We start from the raw sequence: 24,654 nt of genomic DNA on the forward strand, positions 1-24,654 counted from the left end.
CGTGTAGCTCAATTGGTTGAATGAATCAAACTAAAGTTTGACGTCATCAGCGAGATGTTTTTCGGTTACAGACAATTATTAAACCTTGAAAGTCAGTGGTTCCAGAGATAATGGAAAACATCGTCCATCGTGCAGTCATCAGCTACCCAGATCTGCATCATCAGCATTTCCAGTGTTACTGTGTCTGTCATTTATACTGTGTGTACGAAAAACATAATTGGTGCCAGCACTGAGCCCTGTGGAACTCCTCTAGTCACGTCCCTCCATGATGAGTAATTTCCCCTTGGTACTGTTCTCATTTCCCTTTTTCTGAGAGAACCCTGCATCCAACAATACAGGTTGCCTTGGATACCTCCTTGATGGTACAGTTTCCATAAAGTCTTTGGTGCAGTGCTTTGTCAAACGTTTTCTTGAAATCTAAATAGACACTGTTCACCCATTGTTCTCTTTTCTGTAATGTTTCTGTAACCTATCATAGTAGCTTAATAGATACGTAACACATGATTTTCCCTTTCTAACACTGAACTGCCTTTCTGTTATCATATTGTGTTCTTTTAGATGGTTTACTCAAACTTTTCTTAGGTTTTCTAGTATCTTACAACACTAGTTAGGGATACTGGTCGGTTAAGTGGATTCTGTCTAATCCTTTTCTTGAATAGGGGAACAGTGTTTGCTTTCTTCCAAATATCAGGTAGTTTACTTTGACCTTAGGATTCTTGAATGTTAAATATAATGGTCTGCTTAACTCTTCTGCACATTCATGTAGCACCCAACCTGAAATTTAGTCAGGACCATTTGCTTTTCCTTTGTCTAGTTTACTTAACTCTTCCTGTACTTCTTTTTCTGATATTTGTATATTGTATTATGTGTGGGCATGCATGTTCCATATCATATCACTCAAAATTATTTTCTACCGTTAAAACTGATTGGGAATTTTTTAGTACTTCACAAATGTCTTTTTCTTGTGTATAATCATCCCCTCGTCCGTAATAAACTGCATTTTATCTCTACTTTTGGTTTTTGCTTTGGATGGAGCTGTAAAATAGCTTCGGCTGATCACTACTTTTATTGATGAGGTCTTCCTCAAACTGTCTTTGAGCTTTTCTCCTTATCCTTATATAATCGTTTCATGCCTGTTTACAGTTATATATATGCCCTCTCACTCTTGTGTCTTCTGTATGTGTTCCATATAGCAAATCTTTTCTTTTTCTTTTGATTATTTACATTATGTATTAAACCATTTCTTTATTCTTATTTCTGTTTCTTTGTGCTGAGGGATGTAATTTTGGACCCCTATTTCATAAAAATTTCAGAATTTTCTTTATGTAACCTTTAAATCTTGTCCTCTAAGCTCTTTTTCCCAATTTATTTATAAGAAGTGTGGTAATTCTTTGGGTCATGGTAGTTACCGTTTTTGTAGTTTAGGCCTTTTTTTTCTTGTAACTCATTACTGTTAACTATGTCATATGCAATCCTGAAGTTACAATTTAATACTGCATGGTCGCTTTTGCCGATTGGAGGGTTATACATTATGTTGTTAATATCATTTCCTTGCCTAGTAAATATAAGATCTAGTACTGACTGATCATCAGGTCCTCTTTTTCTGGTGTTTACATATGTTAGGAAAAACTCGTGCACAAGATCCAGGAGCTTTTGATCCCAACAGCTTTCATGGCTTCTTACAATCTGGAGTATTCCAATTTATATTTGTATTGGAATCTCCAGTTGATATAATTCATTCAGAGTTCTCTTCCATTCTATGTAGTAATGCTCTTAAACTCTGAATTGTACTTTCTGCCAGGTCTTCATATTTGCCTCTTTCCCAAGTGTGTGTGTGTGTGTGTGTGTGTGTGTGTGTGTGTGTGTGTGTGTGTGTGTGTGTGTGTGTGTGTGTGTGTGTGTGTGTGTGTGTGAGAGAGAGAGAGAGAGAGAGAGAGAGAGAGAGAGAGAGTGCATTGATGATGGTTACTGACCATTGGCCGTAGGCAAGGTCTAGTGTAGCTGATAATTAAATTGAGAATAGTCCTACAGGGGGATAGTAGGGTTTATGAGGTGTGGTTGAGGAGGGGAGTGATGTACTGTACAGAGAGACTGGTCTGCTGCTGGTAGTGATGATGACCAGTGGCTGAGGGTCAGTAGGGTAATTAATGTAGGTGATAATTGCAGTGAGTCGTCTTTTCACGGTAGTAGTAGGGCGAGTCAAGTGGAGGGTGTGGGTGATAGTGGGATATTTTGTTGTTAATGATGATGATGATGATAACAGGCCAATTCCTGTAGGTAAAATTTAGCGTAGCTGAGAGAGTGATCCTTTCTGGGGGAGTAATGGGAATGGTAGGGTATAGGGAAGAGCAGTGGGAGATTGTAGAGAGACCGTGCTGCTACTGCTGCTGACCAGTGGCCTTAGGTAGGGTCTGACGTAGCTGATAATTAAAGTGAGAGTGGATCTCACACGGAATATTGTGACTGGTGAAGTGTAGGGGAGGGGGGTAGTGATGGTTGGGGGTGGGGGTTGAGATTGTACGACTGAGCGGTTGAGCCTATCAGTGTCCTGCTGCACCCCGGTTCAGTCGCATTTCCCTCGTCTCTCCCCTGCACGTTTCCCCCCTCTCTCTGCTTAGGTGCACTCCCTACGCGGCGCCGGCGTGGGTTGACTGAGGGGTGTCCTTTGTCAGTATAGCCTTCCCTTCACCTCCTCGGACCAGCATTTCGTCAGCATGGAGCGTCTTGGCAAGATCACCCTCGTCTTTCTTACTTTGTGTGGTGAGTGTTAACCGCTTTATTGTTATAATTTGGGTGCGAGGGATAACTCGCAGAAGAGCTAGACCCCTTCACTACGATATATCTCCCGTAGTCTCTCTCTCTCTCTCTCTCTCTCTCTGTATGCAAATAAAACACTTAATAACGCATAGTTCATAGGTATGCTGTTATCCAGTAAGCAAAAAGGAAACACGAAATATCCAGAACTTTTTCGTGTATTCACGTCTTTGTCCTCCCCAGATGTGAATACACGAAAGTGCTCGGGACATTTCTTTTCCTTTTCTTTGATATCAGCATATATATATATAATATATATATATATATATATATCTTTATATATATATATATATATATATATATATATATATATATATATATATATATTGCCAGACGCCATAGTCCCGTAAGGGGTGGCCATTTGACTTTGAGTTATGTGTTTTACGGGGAGAGGCACTAACCCTCCACCAACCCACTTGTTGACACGTAGGGAGCACGTATGGTATGCTTATATGGTTACCACCCAGCGTTGTAAATGGTTTGCTGGCTTACAGGAAACTATTTGGCTTGTCACTCAATGTAAAGCCACCTGTAAAGGAAAGAAAAGCAATAAGAAGTGACAGGAAAGATGGGAGAAATAGGAAGAGAGGAGGGCAGGCACAGAAAAAGAATGATAAAGGCTAAGGATGAAGTAGGCCGCACTACATCGAGCGAGTGGATGATATATATATATATATATATATATATATATATATATATATATATATATATATATATATATATATATATATATATCTGCACAGTCATTCTCAGTAGTTCATGTATGTGGCTGGCCTTTCGGAGTCCAGTCTGCTTCATTATTGTTTATTAGCCAGATCTCTAGGATTTGATACGTATTCGAGAGTGTGAAGGACCTGTTGACTCTAGCTGTGCTTGTAAGGATGTTAGGAATACGAGTAAAGCTGTGTTTAGAAGAATCAGGAGATGTAACGTGGAAGCAAGATTAGTACAGTATATTTCAGTAACTTTAATCCTTTCAACCCAATGACGTTTTTTCATTCTTCTACCCCCAGAGGATTTTGTTCAGCCAAGGGGAGTGTTTGAATTGTAGGGGTTGTGTAGCCTTTATTAAACTTATCACTACCATACGTCCTCCTTGACCAAAAAAAAAAAAAAAATCATTTGTAGATCACAATAAGATAATAACGTTCTCGGGCAGAGAGAGAGAGAGAGAGAGCATTAGTTTTGTTTATCGTATCACTTGCGTAATCAGGGTACTGGCGTCAAGATAACGATATTTTAATGGTATATTGAGTACCTCGGCAATAATTCGTCTATCTGTCTATAGCCCGACACCCTAATCCCGCAAAGGGTGGCCGCAGACAAAACGCCTCCAAGTCGCTCTGTCACCCACCATTTGACTACCCTCCTCCCAACTCACTCCCCCCCTCCCTCATATACCTTTCAACTCCATCCCTCCACCTCATCCTCGGTCTACCCCTCCCTCTCCCTCCCTCCACCTCACCTACATACACCCTCTTAGTCAGTCTTTCATTCTCCATTCTCTCCACATGTCCAAACCACCTCAGTGTATTTCTCCTAATCTTCTCAACCACATCCACATCCACCCCACAACTTTCCTTCACTTCTTCATTCGTCAACCTGTCACTCCACGTCACTCCACATGCTCCTTTCAAGTAACTCATTTCCACTGCTCTCACTCTTGACTTGTTCCCCTCTTGCAAGGTCCACGCCTCGCTTCCATACGTCAGGGTAGGGATCACAGTACTATCATGCAGTGACTTCTTAACTTCCATACTCACCTCCCTATTTCTCATCACTGCTTTCAGTGTACCAACAACCTTCCTTCCCTGCTCTACCCTTTCACGCACTTCATCCCCCAAAGTTCCATCCTTACTCATCATACTACCCAAGTACTTGAATGCACTCACATTCTCCATATCCTCACCATCCATCCTCACTGCCCACATATTCCCTTCAATTCAGTGGTGCCCATTTTGGAGAGTGCCATGCTTAATTAGTTCTCACCTTACAAAGATTTGTAGACCTAATTCAGCTCATTGAGTGACCAGGTGTAATCAGAGTGTAGGATAAATTTGACCAGTTACCGTATCAAGGAAATCCATTCCGATTACACAGCTAAGGTTTATCAGATTAAATGGAGCTTCAAGTATAATACTAGTATACAAGTTGTGGAAGTGGTCCAGTTCTGTCAGATGAAAACAAATCGACTATAGGAGTATACGGAGGTAGAAAGTATTAGGGATTACTTAAAGTCCAGAGTATGTATGAAACAACAAACCTTCAGTGAGATTGGATGCCATGTTGAGAGATTCATCTTGACCGGTGGTCTGAACATGGCTGTGTTATGTGGGTGTGGATAGAGTAGTGATAGATGGAAGCGAGGATTTTAGGAGAGTGATTATGAAAAGAGGAAGGATTGAGTGGGAACTGTGTGTACTTTGTGCTTTCAGTTGATGCCGTGCTGTTAACAGAGGTTGAGTGGAAGTTTGAGTTTGGTAGTGTGTGTTAAAGACGAAGTTTCAAATTGAATGTAGAGAAAATAACTGATGGTGTTTGAAAAAGGCACTGAGACGAATTGTACAGTACGTTGAGGCTGAATGATAAATCAGAAATGGAAAATGTACCGGCGTTCAAATATATAGGCTGCGTTGTAAAGAGATTGTATTCACGGTGTGTTGAAGGGAAGGATTCAACAAGAAAGGAAGGTGAAAAGGGCGTCAAGATAGTCACTAGAGTTGGGAATATAATAGTGACCGTGTAGAAAGCATTGCATGGCAGTTTACTAGTTCCACCACAAGCGTACAGTAATGACGCTTGGACGACAAATAGGGAAGTATTCATGGGAGTGAAGGAAGCTGTGGCATGTCAGTTCACTAGTTCCACTACTAGCGTGCCTCAGTGAAGCTTAGCCGAAGCTTGAGGGAGATTCTCAAAGTCTAGAAAAAGAGAGTTGTTGAAACAGGAGTCCCCAGAAGTGCCTCTGAAGAGACATGGAAAGATAGGCGGACAAATGAAAGGATTCATGAAGAATATGATGCAGAGGTTGATGCTACAGAAAAAGTAAAGAAACACTAGGTGGCCTGACCATTTGGAGCGAATGAAGAGTTTGGTATTGACTAAGAAAGTATAATGAGAGGTAGGTGGGTGAGAGAAGGAGAGAGAAACCTAGGAGTTGGAAAGAATATGTAAGAAAGGAGGATATGGAGTGGGAAAAGTGGTCGTTACTGAATAGGGACAGAAACTCAGATAGATCTTTTTGTCGTGGTCACCCCTCACAGGATGCAGCATCAGGCAATAAACAGATAGATCGGCTTTCTCGCGGCCAAGTACAGGGCATTAGAATAGTCATTATGCCGTAAAAGGTTACACCATACCGCACAAAACCATTGTTTACGCACTCCAGATACTGCAAACTGTTGGTTCACTCATATGCTGTCAAGCCTTACATTGCTGTGTCGCACCCTACCACACTCCATACAGCAGCGGCACATACTACCACACCTCACACTGATATACTGTACTTCGTGCACACCTCATATCGCCCAACGACACTGCCACATCAGTGACCTCAGTCACATATCACATTGCTAGACCTCCAGTAGAGAATTTCTACTGCACAGTGAGTGCCTCGAATATTCCTCCTCAGAATTTCATCCCTTATCTAAATGAATAAATAATTAAATAAATAACTATACTACAATGGCACTCTGTAGAGCGCATACCTCCGCCAACGCCATATCTCGCAGTGTTGAAGAAAGTGAAAAAAAAAAAAAATCCTGTATCCGCACCAGAATTTAATAGAGTTTATTCTGGGCCAAGGCCCATTCTTCTACCAAGTTTCGTGGAAATCCGTTTAGTGGTTTTTGATTAATCTTGCTTACAAACGAACCAACAAACAAAGAAACGTACTGTGTACAAGCATACCATTCAGATTTTAGTACCGGTATATATATATATATATATGATATACCGGTAAGTCTTCTTCGTTCTTTCTTTTACCCTCTCGTGGCTGTGAACTTGATAATTTATTCATGGAAACACAAGACGATAGCCTTTTCATTTCCTTTGGACAAGTCATTGGTATTTGTCATATATTTGCTTTGACGTTTTAACAGTAAAAAAAAAAAAAAGTGCGAAGGCAGCACGCAGACTAGCATAGCGTTGTATATTAAGACAAATGAAGTGAAGGAGCGTTATGGTGTAGATGTGGATGTGATAAAAAGCGTTAGGAGAAACACTTTGAGGTGGTTTGGTCATGAGTGGATAGAGAGCGACAGACCAACGAAAAGAGTGTATATGAGTGAGGTGGAGGGGGGGAGAGGGAGGGGGAGGCCAAGGATGAAATGGAGGGATGGAGTGGAGAGGTATATGAGACAGGGGGGTTATGAGCTGAGGGAAGGACAGTGAACTGGCGGGGGACAGGACGACATGGGGGCGATTTGTTTGAGGCCACCTCTTACGGGATTGAGGCGTCTGACAATAGATTGATAAAGAAAACCTCCTCAGAGTACTTTTTAAAATAATGCTACAACAGATTATTTTACTAAATCTTTAGAGATACCTTTATTTGGCTAGAAATAAAAATTCCACAGACCCTTTTGCTACGTCTTCCCCAGGGAGAGGGAAAAAATGGTGGTTGCAAAAATTAAGAAAAAACGTCGTCATAATGAAAGGTTCCTTTGAGTTCGGAGGCCTTTTTTTTTTTTTTTTTTTATGCCATATTCTGACGATTTTATTCATCTTACAACAGATTTTCGAACGGGGGAATGAGCGGGTAGATTTAGCTTTAAGGAACTTCTTCAGTACGAGAGTCCTTTCAGAAGTTGATTAAATTTGTCTGATAGCAGCAAGAATGAACCAACAAGACGGTCAACCATATTCAGGGGGTTATGTTTTATGGCGTGGTACAGTTGGTACACATCATAGCGACTTCCTTGGCGTCACAGTTTCTCACCAAGGATTCTGTTTATGTTCAGCCAGGGTGTGAGTGAGTGAGGTAAAGGCAGAGTTGTCGTATTCTTACGTTGTGCATGGCTATGGGAAACGAGAGCAAGGAGTGAAAGAGTCGTGCTAGGCGCCAACTTCTGGTGTTTCTCGCATTTGTGTTTGGCATTGTTGATACGTTTAAGGCAGTTATTTTACAAGGCGTTCGTGCCCAGAAGTGATTGAATAAAGTGGATGCTGTTGAATTCCTCACGTTTTTGCTTGGTTGTGTTAACTGCATTAGCACCTTCACAACGAGGAGGTCTCTCCAGGTATGACTGAAAATCTTTTGGCGATAGCAAGCATACATGATGTCCTCGTACTGAGGGGAGTGCCAGAAAAAATTAAAAAATCCTAGCTAAAAGAATAAATGACTTTTTTTTTTTTTTCACCTTACCGCCGTCCATTATTATTATTTTTCCCTGGCATTCCCTAACTTGCCATAACGTCATAATTTACAAGACTAGTGTCTGTTCTCTCAGTCGTGTCTCCCATCACAAGCACCGAATGTCTGAATATGTGAAGGATTGTCTGGTCCATGTCACAGAGTACCGGTATGCTATTGATTGTTGTTCCACTGTTGTACTTCCTCATTCCTTGTTTGTAGATCCTGCTTCGCTCCAACTTTGGCGAGGAACGAAGGTCATGATGATTACCCCCCCCCACCCCCGTTACCCGTGTATTTTCCCAAAGGTTTAATACCCAATCCCTTTGGCTGATTTTAAGAATATGTAAAAGGAAATAAAAGTATTGAAGTAGAGATCACAGTGAATTAAACAGAAGTGTTACTGTTATGAGGTGGAAAATTAAAAATTTACTTGTTCCAGCCTAGCCTTAAGGCTCTTCTTAGTTGCGCCTGATTACAGCAGCACATTTCTTATTGTGTGTTACAAAGATCTATAACAAGGGTTCTGTAAGTGTAGTCTATACTTAGTAATCTTTTGAATGTAGTAATTCAGCGTACTTTTAAATACTTATGGCAGCTGCTCGTTTATTTGACCACATGTATACTTTTCATATTAAGTGGGAGTAAATTTGTCAACTCTCCATCTTGAATGTGGAGCTGTAGCAGTGGATCAACAGTACATTACGATGCTAGTCACGAAATGCTGTAGAATGGATGTAGAGCCATAGTCTTGTCTTATTCGCCCACTGAGCTACGGGAAATACGCAGCAAAATAAAGAAAATATCCGCTTAGATAAACTGCATGAACTGTACAGTAGTTGTAAAGACTGTGGGTAAAAAATGAGGTAGAAATGAAGCTAGATAAGGGGAGGGGGGGTGAAGAGTGAATATAAAGGTAAGTTAGAGATAGGAGAGGAGGGAGGTACGAGGGTCGGTGGGGGCGCTATCGGAGGTCGACGTATCTCTTTATCACTGTGGAGGAAGAGGAGGCAGGGTCGGAGATTGAGAGTGAGGGAGGCGGATGAGAGAGACACCATGGCAGGCATAAGAGAGAGAGGGAAGGGGGGGGGATATAAAGGGGAGGGGGAGGGAGTATGGAGAGGGAGTAAAGGATGAAAAGGGAATAAGATATTATATTATGTGAATCAGTCGATTTGGCACTGACTTTAGGTTCATGGGACGCTGTAAAGCTGGTTCGAACCCCATTAACTGCCATTGAGTAACGTGGACGCCCAGAAGCTGACATCAACCAGGAACAGTCAAAATAACCAAACCCAAATCATACTCTTATCTGCGACCACTATCTTCTGTCATGTCTCCTACCCACGCTCCTTCATGACTGCCGTATGAGTTTAGGAAGTATGGGGAGAGAGAGAGAGAGGAGGGGCAAGAGATAAGGGCAGGAGGTTTATCAGTTGGGTCAAGCGATCGTGGACGGACAGGGCAGCCACCTCACAAAGTGCTGACTCTTGTTGACTACATTACATTGCCCCACACCACACCACACCACACCACACCACACTACATTACACTACACCACACCACACCACACCACACCACACTACACTACACTACACTACACCACACTACACTACACTACACTACACTACACTACACTACACGACACGACACGACACGACACTACACTACACTACACTACACCTGGCAACAGTACGTTACCCTACAGTACATATTACTGCATAATTCCCCGGGGAAGTAGACCCGAGGTGTTGTTCTAACGGTAGTAACAATTTTTCTTACGCACAGTGAATATAAATATGTCTAAAATAGGGACATTTAGAATATATACTAGGATAGCCTACTGAGTGGGGATATACAGTGTGGCATTTATTTAATTTTGATAATAGGCCGATAAATTTATACATTCTGACAGTAGATTGATAACCTGCATTGCTCTCACACCACTGTATTATTTTCAAGCTGGGAACGTTGCCACACTGGACTTACACAATTAGATTCAGTAAATGTTAATATTATATGCAAAGTGTCACCCAGATTAATAACATGGTAATGTGTTATGGCTGAGTTTGAAGGTTAACTTGCAAGCATTTTCTTAGTCATACAAAATGTGATATATCCAGTTGCATTTTGTAGCTACCTTTCGCCTCGGTAGCCGGGTGGTTAGCGTTACTAACTGTGAAGTTGCTGGCTCGATAGCGTCGGGGATAGATTCCTGGTTCGGGCGGCTGGGTACACTCGACTCTGGTATCCATCCCCTATTTGTCGGGCGATACGGTAGGTAAATTGAGTACAGTACCTAGTCCTAGTGTATCGCCTTGGTTAGGTAATTGTGGTAACCTGGATGATGCAGTGGGCCTTGATTCCAGGGTAGTGGGTGAATAATCCGCCACAGGTTCTTAGGCCTAAATTGTAGAAATGAGCACCACACTGAAGCACCTCATGGCGTCAGGGTTTTGCTTTACTTTTACTACATTAAAGCATCCTTATCGTGTACGTTTTTATACATGCCACACAAGTCTTTACCTTCCAGGTGTTTACATTTGCTGGGTAAAGTTTTCCGGAGGTAGCCAGAAAAGAAAAAAGAAAAAGGTTGTGTGTCTTCTTGGGATAGTGTTAAAACTGCTGTAACTTTATTATTCGTGGATTCATTAATGGGTAGCACTAACTGTTGTCCTTGATATGTGTTACATAATATTCCGTAACACTAGAGTGATCGGGAAAGTGAGTGGGGCGGGCTGAGGTGCTGGAGAGAAAGGACAGGCCAAGGGTGGAGGGAGGAGACTGTAGACAGTATGATAGTTCAGTAGTTCTTCTTTACTGATCACACCACTTATGACTGAATGGTCGAAGATTGGATAGCTTATCCCCATTCATTAATTCTGTCGTTGTAGTCTGACAGATGTACAGAATAGAACATGGGCACCTGTTTTCATTTCATGTAATGGTAATAGATTCCTAATTTCAGTTATTCTTCATGCACGATCGATTAAGGAATAAATAAGAATTTGGTACATTTGAAGGATTGTTTTGTCCAGAGCTCCTTATATTGTACCTGCCTGTTTTCAGTCGTGGTGCCTGGATTTTACTCACCCCATGCGCGGCTTAAGAAACTGGAATAGGATTATGGTGGTGATAAGATTACTCAACCCATAGGGTCAAAGCTTTACAGCTTGTAGAATGGATGGAAGTGAGGGGCGCCTTTATTCCCTATGCGATGTGGTGCACGACTAACACGGTGGCATGTCTTTCTTTGCAGGCCCTCTCAGCCACCAGGCGCCAGGTAACGCCTCATACTCTCCCAGCTTGCCTGTACCTGGGGTTAGATTATACCCTATCTCAGTAGGCTTGTTTTATCTGATTGACGCACCTTGTATCTGATCGTGGGGGCTTGTATCGTCGGTCCTTGTATGTCCTCATGTTTACTGCCTATACGTTGGGATAGATCATTCTTAGTAGGCTTGGCTTATCTGATTGCCGCAACCTTTCTCTCTCCCTTCCTACCTGCATCTTTTGCTGGATCATCCTCTGTCTATCTTTCATTCATAGTATGCATAACTTAACTGATCACCCCAACTTTGACCGTATTATCGCGCTGATTGTGACATCTTGTACCTGACCCCTCTGTTCACTGGTTATTCGTCGGATTAGACCATTTGTTTCGTAAGACTGTATTATATGTTTGATTATTGCACACTGTCATTGATCATAACCTATAGCTGAATCCTCTGTTGGCCGTTTGCCCATATGTAGGCTTGTCTTATCTGATCGTCACACCATGATATGTATCAATATTTAACTGCCTCCGTTTGAGCTTCTCACCGTGTGTGTGTTTCCCTGTTCACTGCGTGTACGTCAGGATAGATCATTTTCTATGTCCAAGTAGTCGTGTCATATCTCGTCACATCCAGTGTCCATATTTTATTGTCGCAGTCTGTAGGCCATCTGTAGCTGAGCATCTAACTCTGTATGTGTCCCTTAGTTCATTGTCGATACCTGGGGTTATATTTACCAAAGGTTTCTTTCATTTGATTGTTACACCCTGTGTCTGATTGTTCCAACCCCTGTTCTTAGCTGATTGTCACAGCCTTTATAATTATATGCCTCTTATTACTGGGTGTACGTCAGGGTGGATCATTCTCAGTAGCAATAGTCATGTGTTATCTGATTATCGCACCCTGGATGCCTTCCTGCTTGTTATTAATCATCTTGTCTGTCTGCCTATCTTTGGGCTAGCATTCCACTTGGTTTTTGTATTTGGTGCCGGAGTCACTAATTTCTCTTTTATTTATCATAAGATTTACGTTCAGTTAGCACCTTCAGTCCAAGGGGTCACTCTGAAACTCAAAACTGTCCGGCATTAGTCAGACAGATTTAATGTAAAAAGAGAGAGAGAGAGAGAGAGAGAGAGAGAGAGAGAGAGAGACCCAGTGGTGTCATACCATATTTATTAACTTTCCTCGTAATTCGGAATTTCTGTTATGGTAACTGACTCTTCTGATGATATTAGTAAACTTTTGAAGTGACTCCGGTCCTTCCAGGTATGTGTATACGTGATGTGTGATATTTATGTGGAAATGTGGACATAATAGTAGGTCCATTAGTGTGTGCACCACAAGTATACAAATGGAAATAAAAAAAAAAAAAAAATGCTGTGCAGGTTTCAAAGAAAATATATATAATTTGTAAAGCTGGGAATACTAGGTTAATGTACATCTAGAGCCACAAACCATGGTACACATTGGTACAGTGGATGGCAAATAGGAAAGGTCGTGCTGATTTTGTTCCCCCTAGTTGCAGATGATCTGAAGTAACCTTATACCATTGCCCAGACCATAATGTTGATTAAAAATGTCCTCTGTATGTGCAGTGAATGATAGTCCAATCCTCTGTATACCAGGAATTTGTGAGCTTAACTGGACGGTAAAGGAGAGGCGGAATTTTCCTTCATAAACCTGCAACCTCATAAATGACCTTGAGATAACAGCCGATATAGGCGTGTTCCTTTTAGTCTAAAACCATGTATTATTGTTTTATGATTAATTAGGAAAAAAGCACGCACTTTATGGTTACTGTTTACATAGAATCTTTGGTACGGTGACGCATTTTTTTATTTTTTTATCTTCAGACGATTTTATTCACTTTAGTCCGAACATGCGGGGTAAGATAAAGCCATCATTAAGTCCTTGAGTACTGGGGCGTTTTCCATAGTTGGGTATACCGTTTGGAAATATCAAGAATAAGATAAAGCATGTCATTGGATTGAAGAGGCTAATCAATCGTCTTAGATAACCAATTAATTGTGTTTTTAACTGAATGTTTATAAAAGAAAAAAGAACACTCACTTCACATTCTGATGATTTTAGACAATTTAGAGATAGGGCGTCATGTTTATCCCTTCAGTACCTTGACACATTCATTTATTTATTTTCTCCGGATGATTTTATTCACCCTAAGAAGGACTAGTCGAACTGAAAGGGTAGGAATTGTTTGTTATTAATTCATCTCCAGGAGAGGTCCTTCCAAATGTGAATTAGTCGTCAGGTGGTAGGAAAGATTAAATGCCGGTAAGCGATTTCGTATTGAAGAGGTTGATTAGACTTTAGAAAGGAGGTCTAATTTACCCAGTCAGTACTTTTTTTTTTTTTTTTTTTTATACTACAGACGATTTGATTCACCTTTGTAGAGGTTTGTCGAACGGGAGGTATTAAATGCAGTATTTCACTAAACCTTCCGCTACGAGAGGTGTTTCTGAGCCTAATTAAATTCAAGATGCGGCAGCATGAATAAATGAGAAATGTCAGATTCCTGACTACTGTAGTAGTACAAAATAGGAAGTTGTATTAATTCCTTTGGTGACGCAAGTAGTGCAAGACAGGAAGTTGTATTAATTCCTTCAGTTTGGTGATGCAATATTTTACTTTATTTTTGTTACCATCAGGCAATAATATTCATTGCAGAAAATATTCTTCGTTGTGGGATTGGACAGAGTCTCAGCATACCACTTCAGTACAATAATATATTTTTATTTCCTTGCCACCATCAGATTTTATTTTTTAATTCTACCTCCGGATACTCATTCGGCTTCAGAGCGAATACTTTGTTGTGGAGGGGTTCGAGCTAGTAACCATAAACTTTTTTTTTTTTTTCAGTGAAGCTGTGCCCTCCATTGGGTTGCATGAACTCTGCCATGTTGTTGTCACATGTGATAGGACAGTGTTAAAGGGATCATACCTAATAATAATAATTTAAAATGTAGCTTGAAACAGTAAGCGACGAACATTGGATAATTGCAATTGAGAGTGGAAAACATTCAGATCATTCACCCATGCCACGCATGTTGCCCGCGCCACAGGCAAACAACACGGCGCGGGCTCGGACACAGTCGTCACAATCCTTTCCATAGGCTCTCAAGTTACGGGGATTACGCTTTCACTGCAATGACATTTTTATATTGTATTCCTGTTGCCGGCAGACGATTTTATACAATAAAGAGTTTTCGAACTGAAGAGATGTAGCCTTCATTAACCCCTCCAGTCTCCCTTAAGCTGAATAAAACCGCCAAGTGATAGCCTCAATAAAACGAAAAATAAAGACGTCATGTGACTGAAGACGTTATACAGGTAGATTGGCCTGGATGACACTATTGATAGTGTTTGGAAGTCAGTGACCCGTGATGTAAGAGAGAGAGAGAGAGAGAGAAAGTTTGGTTTTAATGGAGACAGTGTCTTGCAATTCTTAGTAACTCCAGATGATTTTGTTCACTTCATTATTTTCATTGACAACCACAAATCTCCATACCTTAAGAAAATCGTCTGTTGTCAGAAGAACGACAAGAAAAAAGTTCTTTGGCCAGTTGGGGTAAGCGTTCGTATTGTATTATTGTGAGCAAAGTATATTGTGTTGCAGTTTTAACGTACTGTTGTTAGTTTGTTTTCACATGACGGAACTGGGTTATTCCCACAACTCGAATATTAAGTCGTGGTAGCAAGAAGTTGTATGAGCCATAATTTTGAGGAAGGAATGAGTCTCCTTGGTTATTAGTCAAGCCAGCCCACAAGTCATATTGTACTGACCATCAACTAAGCTGAAAGGTGTCAGGGAACCTTGTCAGATTAGAGAAAACGAACTATACAGAATTGAATGTGTAATATGCAAAGTAAATAGCTTAGGAAAAGGGGTTAGGAAATCTGAACCACACGAGAAAATAGTCTTTTGTACTGTAAACGCCCTTATTCCGATGGGTGCAGGACTCGTTTATACATCTCATCAGTGATTTATTTTGCGTGATACACCATTATGTAGTTCCCTTATTTTAAGTACACTCTGTTCGCTTCAAGTAGATTTAAAACTGCTGTCTCCCAGTCTTGCATGTTGAGCTGTAACTAGATAATTAGAATGTGGTGGTAGTACCAATGGAAAGGATTTAGAGCTGTAGTGCAGTCATTTTCTGCCATCGAACTACGGGAAGTTAGCTGCAGAACATAAATCACCGTTTTGTAAAAATAATTGAACTGCAGCAGATTAATTTAGTTCGTTGCAGCTTAGCACCCATAGCTCAGTGGCACAAAAATCCAATATTGCGGCACATCATCCTTTCCACACCACTTCTTCATGACTAACATCATACAGTAGTACTTATCTTTTGCTACAGCTCATAATTGAAGATGGAGGTATGGCTTTTTTACGTCGTTACAATGAATAGAGTATAGTAGTATCTCTTATATTGTCGGTATCTCCTTGATATGGGCATAGCTTGAAGAAATAATGTTAAATATTGACGTACAGTTGCAGTCAGTTCTAAACTGTCTCTAGACTGAGCAGTATTGTAACTGGCATAGGAGACTTCGTAGCACGTCTTCTTCACGGTATGCATCAGTATCGTATTGTATGTTACTGAGACGAACCACACTGGTTTTAAAAGGGAATTATCAGGATGTAATAGACATAATAACTCTTAAGTAAAGATGTGCCGGAAGCCTACAGTGCTTATGTTAAATGTTTATGTTAAAACTGTAAATGTTTATATTAAAACCTGATCCGACCTTGGAGAGCTAACGGTTCTCTTGCTGGTCAACCCTGCATTGTACAGTCAAATACCAAAGTCCGTTAGCCTCTTCCACTTCGTGTTTTCATCACTGGATTCATGAATGCTCGAATGTGACGTAGTGGACAGGCGTGCATATGATCATTCTTCTGTGGATGATAATATGCCTTATTCTCCACTGTGCGTCACTCAAGAATCTATGAATCCAGGAATGAGAAAGAGGCAGTGTAGGCAAATAAACTGTATTTGACTGTACAATGATCATTGTGTGAGTAAACTGGAATAGATAGGAAGGTGGTGTTCTCATATCAAGCTGTGACGGGATACCTCTCGCTGGTGTTAGTGTTTTTTTTTTTTTTTTTTGGGGGGGGGCAATAGAAGATTTAGTTCAACTAAGGGAGATCGCAGTTGTCAAAGGTTTAACATTGTCATCGAGGATATCTTTTTTTTTCTTATTCTTGCCATGCCCTAGCGATTTTTAGTAAATACACGATTTTTCGAAATAGAGGAGTTACATATCTCATTAATAAACTCCATCAGTTCGAGGCGCCTTTCCCTAAGTAAAATTGTCTGGAAGAAGAAAGAAACTAAAAATGTTGTTGCCAGGATTCCAGGGGTAAAAAAATTATATACTCGTATATCGAGTAACTCCTCTGGTGTTGGTACACTTGGGTATTTTATTCTAGCTAATACCGGACGATTTGATTTAACCGAGGAAGTTCCTAGCAATCAAAGGCTAAAATAACTGTCTCTTATAACCATTTCCATGGTGTTAATATACCTAGGAATTTTGTTTTAACATCAGGCGAATTTGTTCAGTTGGGAGGAATCAGCAGAGTCTGCCACTTCACTCCCATAACATATTTTCCTTTTATTCTTGCTACTTCCGGACGACTTTATTCAACGTAGGAGTGACTTTGACCTAGAGGGATTAGATACATACCGGCATTTCATTAACCCGCCCAGAACGAAAAATCTTTGAGTTGAATAAAATCGTCTTAAAACTACGTCCACGTGCTGAAGGATTGACATCCGGCAAAGCTGAGGAGGTAGGATCATCCGAACAGACTTTTAATAACCCGTTTATCACAAGAAACCTTTCCCGAATTGAATAAAATCATCTGGAGGGAGCACTGATAGAACAGGAAGCAGTGATAAAATAAAGCAGTTCGTCCAGAAGTTGTGGTGGTCACACCCAATACACGCGAATGAGGCCAGAATATCGACACCGTTGGCCTACAGGGTGACCTGCAGATTATTATGTGCGGGAAGGCAGGGTGAACTGTGATAGCTCCGGTGTGGGTGTGGTGCTGTGCGGGTTTGGGTGTCGGGGTAGTACGGATGAAGGTGTGAATGTGGGTTTTGGTTTGGTGTGGCTGTTGCTGTGTGCGGGATAAGATAGGGTGTGAATTGTGTTTGTTGTTGAGTAATGCATCCTCTACCCCCCCCCCAACCCCACCAAGAGGGTTAAAACCTATCCCAGCAACGAAAAACCTTTCCATAGATGAGTAAAATGAGTAGCAGTCAGAATGAAGAGGTACATCAGGTAGTACAATTTGGAAGAGAAGTGGCGGGGAATACCAGCTTGATAGCCCTGAGGGAAATGGTGGTGTGTGGGGGGGGGAGGGGAGGTTTATGGGGCACCGCACTGTGATCCGTCGGGAGGCACTGGTAGTAAGTTATTGTAGGCTTGGAGGAGGCTTCTGACATGGAAGATGGGTGGAGCTGACTAAGGGCTGTGCAGACAAACGAGCTCCGGTTTTTAAAGCTGGAGGGAATATTTGACGAGGGAAGGTTACACAGTGGCAGTTGTGCTCGACATACAGTACAGCATATTTAAAAGAACTAAACCCATTTTAATTTAACTTGACCCCAAACTACACAGTGTTCATTTTAAATACTGGGTTGTAAGAAATGATTAACACATTATGTTATTCTGTCGCTGACCTAAGTAAAATGAAACGCAACAGGACAAAAATCTGGGTCATGTTAAGCTAAAAGGACAATAATAGTTTATAAAGACTGGGAAAATTTGTTAATGTTTGATGCTTCTACTTTTGACATTTCTTTCGATATTATTGGTGATTCTACCGCACTTCGTATTTTGGTGGGAAGGATGTTGTTGATGATGATGATGATAATGATTACGATGATATCCAACATTCTATTCGTTATGTAATGAACACACATGACAGTCTAATCCAAATGTATGGTGCTGTATATGAGAGGAAGTATATGTAGGTTGGTACAATGCTTAACCTCCAGCCCTTATGGTGTATTATCAGTGAGTTCTCAAGGTGTAAGGCAGCCGGAGGCGAAACAAAAAGTTTTCCTAGATTTCTGTGTGTGGTGCGTCCGGGTGTGCTGTTACCTGGTGGAGGGTCACTGGAAAGGTGGGGGGGAGGGGTGGAAATCAGGCCGAAGTATGACGCGGCAAAAAGAGAGAGAGAGAGATTGAGAGCATATGACCTGTTGCACGTTTTCAAGACGATTGTAGCGTAGCCTGTAATGACGTCGTCACCCTTAATATGATTTTTTATCATTATTTTCATACTCAGTCGTCGTCATCGTCTCCGTAATCCTCTGGAAATTGTCATACACTTTAACAATTTAAATGCGGAATTAAAGCCTTTTATTTTATTTTGGCTAGCATCAGTTACTTTTACTCAGCTCGAAGAATCTCACTAAAATAAAGTGATTAAAAACTATCTACAGAAGATTAACATCGTAGCCGAGAAGTAAGAACTTAATATTTTATTCCTGCTGATTCCTGGTAATTTTATCTGAGAGACTTGGGCCGAACTGAGAGAGTTGCTTAAAATAAAGAATGAGTTACGCTTGCTGTTACTGGCGATAGAGTGCGATTGGTCATTGCACGGTGGCTGTCTCTCACCTCGTTGTAGGGCAGACGTCTTATCCAGCAGAATAAAATCGTCTGGTGATAGCCACGATGTAATACCTGAGTATCATTTTGCTCTACCGTTATATTTGTATTATAATTTCATTATACGAGTATTTTCATTCCTAAAGAAAAAATCTGAAAGCCAACAGCAATTTTCCTTTCCAAATAAAGTTGAACTGAAGAAAACCAAAATGAAAACATTCATTTCAAGATGCCGAGCCACATTTACTGTGTTTTAGGGACTGGAGTTCATAGGCAGTGGGAAAGACACAACTGAGGAAAATAATTGTAGTTTACAGTAATGTATTATTTTGTATAAAGTTTAATCTTGGGTAATGGAGGTGAGACCCACATAGGAAGAAATCTGTTTGTCACCACTGTATCCGCACGTTAAGACCAGCGCAGACAATATCCATGCACACATTAGCATTAGAACGCGCACACGTTCTCGCCTGCACACAGACACTCATGCACCATGAGACAGCAGCTTCACAGTTTATTTATAGACGTTTGGTGTGTGTGTGGGGGGGGGGGGAGAGGAAAGAGAAATCAGTAGTGTGGAAAACATCCTCTGCTTTTGATTAGTCACTGAAGAATGATATGTAGCTGTATCATGGAATGAACTCATGAACGTGTCATGTTCATATCTTATATTGTCTCGTCCAGGTGAAAAAAGTCGTAGGGGTACAAGAAATAACTGTAATAGCCATGTCGTTGCTGTGGACACTACCTGTATCGATACGTATGAGATCCGCTGTTGAACCAGACCTTTTCAGGAGGGACACTTATGCCAAAAATTACTAATCCCATTGCGGGCGAAGTATTTAAGGATAAGGGGATGTTTGTAGTAAGTATTGCATGTGATAGTTGAAGTGCTGTTACCTCCGCTAACGAAGCTGGAGGAAGGTATATTCACTCGTCTGTTTGTGTACAGAATACATCAAACAGTTATAATCGGATTTTAGTGAAATTTTGTGAATAGGTGGATAGTGATTCAAGAAAGAATTGATTAGATTTTGAGGTGGAACTGGATCCAGGTGTAGTTATAACTCAAAAATTTTATTAGTGTTGCGTAACAAGGCAGACTGAGTCCGTAGATGATTATGTGACACCGTTAAAGTGTCCGGATGGTGTCAGAGTGGAATTACAGCAATAAATCATAAACTTTATTGGCTTTGGCGTAGGCATGCTCTTCTGAGTGTCTTCCAGTTATGGCTTTATTCGTTTGTGTCTCATAATCATTGCATCGGTTTGAAACTGACGGAACGAACGCACAGTATAATTATGTGCATGTGAAAAGACGTAATGTGAGCTCCACTAAATATCCGACACGGATGGACTCAGGACCAGAATCAGTGCATTCCAGATCTGGAAACGAACACTGTAACCAGTGAGGCATCGTTGTAACTACACTGCGGATACACTTATGGGCTGCTTTATGCCAAGGCTAATACAATACTAGATTATTCAGATGATACGTATTCCAAAGACCATATTCTCGTGAAATAAGGGGGCTTCCTGGCACATCTTAGCAATGTATTATAGGTATTCCACCTTATTGCTTTGTAATGTTTTGTTACTTATATTTTACATTATCTGAATAGGAGGAAGGAAGAGAATTGGATGGTAGAGGAGATTGAAATGTACTTCATAGTGGAGAAAGGAAAAGAAAGGACAAGAACCAAGAATTAAAGAGAAATAAGCCGTAAAGATTCGGTGAACATTATGAAAGAACTAGTGCTTGCTTGCGAAAATTTGCGGGACTAATAGTCTTTCTATTACAAAATGTTTGCAAATGCCATTGTTTGTGTTTCCATATCGTTATTGAGCGCACAGTGACCGTTCTGACGAAACAGTCAATTTTTTTTTTTTTTTCACATGTTATCTTGTGTCGCGATTTCCGACAAAGTCGCGTCGGGCGCGATCGCCTTTGTGTGTGTGTGTGTGTGTGTGTGTGTGTGTGTGTGTGTGTGTGTGTGTGTGTGTGTGTGTGTGTGTGTGTGTGTATTTTTCTAACACTCCCTGGACTTGCCCCGACCTAATGCAGAAAAAATTAGGACGATATCTTACCGTTCTCGTGAAAGAAACAAACAAACGCACAGACAGACACACATACACAGCTTGACTTTATTTAGATATAAACACTGAGGATGATGGAAGGAAGAAAGGAAGGGAAGTAGAGGCGAACTGGATTATTAACTCCTTCCGCCCTTGCTTATCCCCATCACTTTTATTATTATTATTATTATTATTATTATTATTATTATTTTATTATTATTATTATTATTATTATTATTTTATTATTATTATTATTATTATTATTAGTAGTAGTAGTAGTAGTAGTAGTGGTACTTTAGGATTTTATTCAGATTAAGCAAGCACTGTAGGAGTTAATGAGTCGGTGAAGATTATATCTAATCCCTCCTTTTGAAAACTTTCCAGGCTGGATAAAATTATAATATGATAGCAAGAATAAAATACAGTGTACAATACATCATGAGTGAATGGGCTAAGGAAGGAATAAGATTATAGTGGAAGGACCTGGAAAGTGGGGAAAGAAAGGAAAAGAATATAGAGGTAAGAAAGGCGTTTATTATGTCTGAACTAGAGACAGGAGGAAAGAGGAAGGGGACCGGAGGTAATATGATAGATAATGGAAGAACATGGAGGAGAGGGGAAGGAAAGGAAAAGAGGATCAAGCAGGTAAGAAAGGCAGAGCTAAGATTGAGCTAGAGACTGGGAAGGAATGAAGGTGAACTAGATGATGACGATAAATACGAGTAATTGAAGGCTGCGAAGAAGGGGAAGGGAAGGAAGAGGGGGCCAAGCAGATAAGAAGGGCAGATATGACTAAACTAGAAACCAGGGAGGGGAAAGGAAGGAAGGTGTTTGGAGATAAACTAGGTGGTTATGATGACAAAGAAAGACCTGGAAGGAGTGGGAAAGAAAAGAAACTGAACCAAACACGTAAGAAAGTGAGATGATGGAACAAAAAATTGAGAATGGAGAGTATGAGAGGAAGGGAGGAAAGAAAGGAAGGAAGGAAGGTAACTGGAAGTGAATTAGGTTATGATGATAGAGGTCTCGGCATGTAACCACCCATGACCCATATGTTGTTGTTGTTGGTGGTGGTGATGGTGTTGGTGGTTGCAGGGGGGGTTGTGTCGGGGTAGTGGTAGTGGTGGTGGGGGGGGGGATGTTGTGGAAGTGACTTGTAGTGGTAGTGATGGTGACTAATGGGATGGGGGAAGGTTATTTCGGGGAAGTGATGGTGGTGGTTGTGGTGAAAGTGACATGGTGGTGATGGTGTGGTGTAACTGACTGGAGGTGGAGATGGTGATGGTGGTGGGAGGAGGGGGTGTTATTTCGGGGTCGTGGTGGTTGTGTTGATGACTGTGGGGGGGGGTTCTTTCAGACTGGTGATGGTGTTGGTGGTGGTGACTGTGAAGAAAGAGGGGTTGTTTGTTTCGAGATGGTGGTGGTGGGGGTATTTCAGAGACGTTGTGGTGGTGGCGACGACTGGTAGGGTAAGGGGGTTCTTTCAGGCTGGTGGTGCGTTGATGGTTGTAGGCGTGGCTCTAGAAGTGACTTGCGTGGACGTGGTTATAGTTGTGGTTGTAGTAGGAGGGGGGAGGGATTCTTTCAGGCAGCTGGTGGTGGTGGTGGGTGTGGCTCTGGAAGTGACTTTTGTGGTGGTGGTTATGGTTGTGGTTGTGGTAGGAGGGGGGAGGGATTCTTTCAGGCTGATGGTGATGGGTGTGGATCTGGAAGTGACTCGTGGTGGTGGTTGTGGTGGTGGCTGGTGGTGGTGGTAGTAATTGTGGTGGTGATTGAAATTGATAGCAGTGGTGGGAGTGGTTGTTATGTTGGTGGCACAGTGATTGTGAGCCTGGGTGTTAATATTGTTCTGATATTGTAAAACCGTCGAATTTGCCATCCAGTCCTTCAGACCTAACCCTTTGTAGGGCAAGATGGAACATTTTATCTAATTATTTATTATTATTTATTACTGCTAGACATCATTATTAGGCTGTGGAAGTCCCCACCGTACGCAAGGTTAATACTGATCACAACAGAAGCTTCAGATTAACATTCCTCCTTTAGTTCGTATGCGTACCGGTATCAGCCAGACACCTGTTGCTTCTCAGGAATCACAATTTTCTTTTAATATCGTTAATTTTTTTTTTTTTAAAGACGTGCATCATTGTCGAATAGGTAGTTTTCAAGGAAGTATGAAGGTTCCAGTATTTAGATATGATTATTCGAGAACCAAAATTTCTGGTCCTTATGTCACTGCTTATTCTACCCCGTTGATTGTCATATTAACACTGATTACATACAGACTGATGCAGAATACAGAACCAAGTGAACATGTAGGACTGAAATATTAGTTAGGATTTAGCGTATGCCTGCAGGAATCAGGATGAGGTGGAGGATTACGTAAAAAACGCGCAGGGTGTGAGGGTTAGTAGGAGTCGGCAGCCCCGCCACGTCACAGGGAGGGACTCCTATGAGAGAGGGAGGGGAGGGATGGAGGGAAGAAAGGGGAAGACATGGACGGAGGGAGGGAAGTGGAATGAGAGGGAATGAGGAGTAAAGAAAGGAGGGATGAGCGGAGAATGCAAATGGGATGGAGGGGGATTGAGTGAAGGAATGAGGTAAGGAGGTGAAGGAATTAAATAGGGAAGAGCGAAGGAGGGAGGGAGGGACGGAGGAGTGAGGTAGGTGGTGAGGGAGGAAATCCCGGGCCGCTCGGTGGGTCTGGAAACAGTTATACAGGGGTGGTGGTTGGAGGAGGTAGTGTGGTGTGGTGGTGCTCCGCTGCGTGTGTGTACCAGTTGTGTTGTGTGGGACTCGCATTCCTCAGTCCTCACTCATACTTGTTGGACCTCAAGTATTACCTTCAGTGTGATCACACAATTCGTACTATATGCTTGCCACCGCCACGCGATTTTATTTAGCTTAGTAGGTATCACTCGTAGCAAAGGGGTTAACGCTTTCAATTACAGGACGTCTCTTTTACATTTTAGTTTTTATTGGCTGTGGTAAGTTGATAAAGAGTCAGGTAAGGAAACACCTTAGTGACAAGTAGTTCAAAAATACTTTAACCATTTCTCTACAACAAGCCTCCCGTAAACGAAACAAGATCGTATGACGGTAGGAAGAACAAAAAAGTAATGGTGAATTGGCTGTGTATTGTATGAATGAAAATACTGGTATGTAGCTGGGTGGGTGATGCGGGTTGGCGGTATACAGGGTCCCGGTTTATTAATGTAGTAAGGATGTGGATGAAGATACATTGGAGTTGTGAAAGGCCTTACCGTACCTGGCGACCCTGCCACCCCACCCCAGCTACTGTAGGCTGCCTGCACTTGAACTCCCAGTGCTGCAGGCTGGGAATCCTGATGCGTACGTTGCTCATGCCTCAAAACCTTCACGTCTTTGCAACGTCACCCACAAACCAGCTTAATCCTTTCTGGTTTTAACTATTTGTTTCGAGGACGCCTCTCCTAAGCTGAGAAAACTTGTCTGACGGTT

The 24,654-nt window shown here is 41.5% G+C and overlaps 2 protein-coding genes across 2 annotated transcripts in view; both read left to right on the forward strand.

The window, feature by feature from the left end:
- Positions 1-24,654, forward strand: part of LOC145413852 (carbohydrate sulfotransferase 4-like) — a 610,328-nt gene that overhangs the window by 568,747 nt on the left and 16,927 nt on the right. The gene's annotated exons all lie outside the window — the stretch shown is intronic.
- The window catches only part of Mtp (microsomal triacylglycerol transfer protein), a 108,033-nt gene continuing 86,091 nt past the window's right edge, over positions 2,713-24,654 (forward strand). The window contains exon 1 of the mRNA XM_080283517.1: positions 2,713-2,760. Within this exon, the coding sequence (XP_080139643.1) occupies positions 2,715-2,760 (46 nt within the window). The 5' untranslated portion in view covers positions 2,713-2,714. The remainder of the gene's footprint in view (positions 2,761-24,654) is intronic.

Source organism: Coenobita brevimanus, chromosome 97 (assembly GCF_032717465.1).
Source record: "Coenobita brevimanus isolate Jiangsu-jjx chromosome 97, ASM3271746v2, whole genome shotgun sequence".
NCBI lineage: Eukaryota > Metazoa > Arthropoda > Malacostraca > Decapoda > Coenobitidae > Coenobita > Coenobita brevimanus.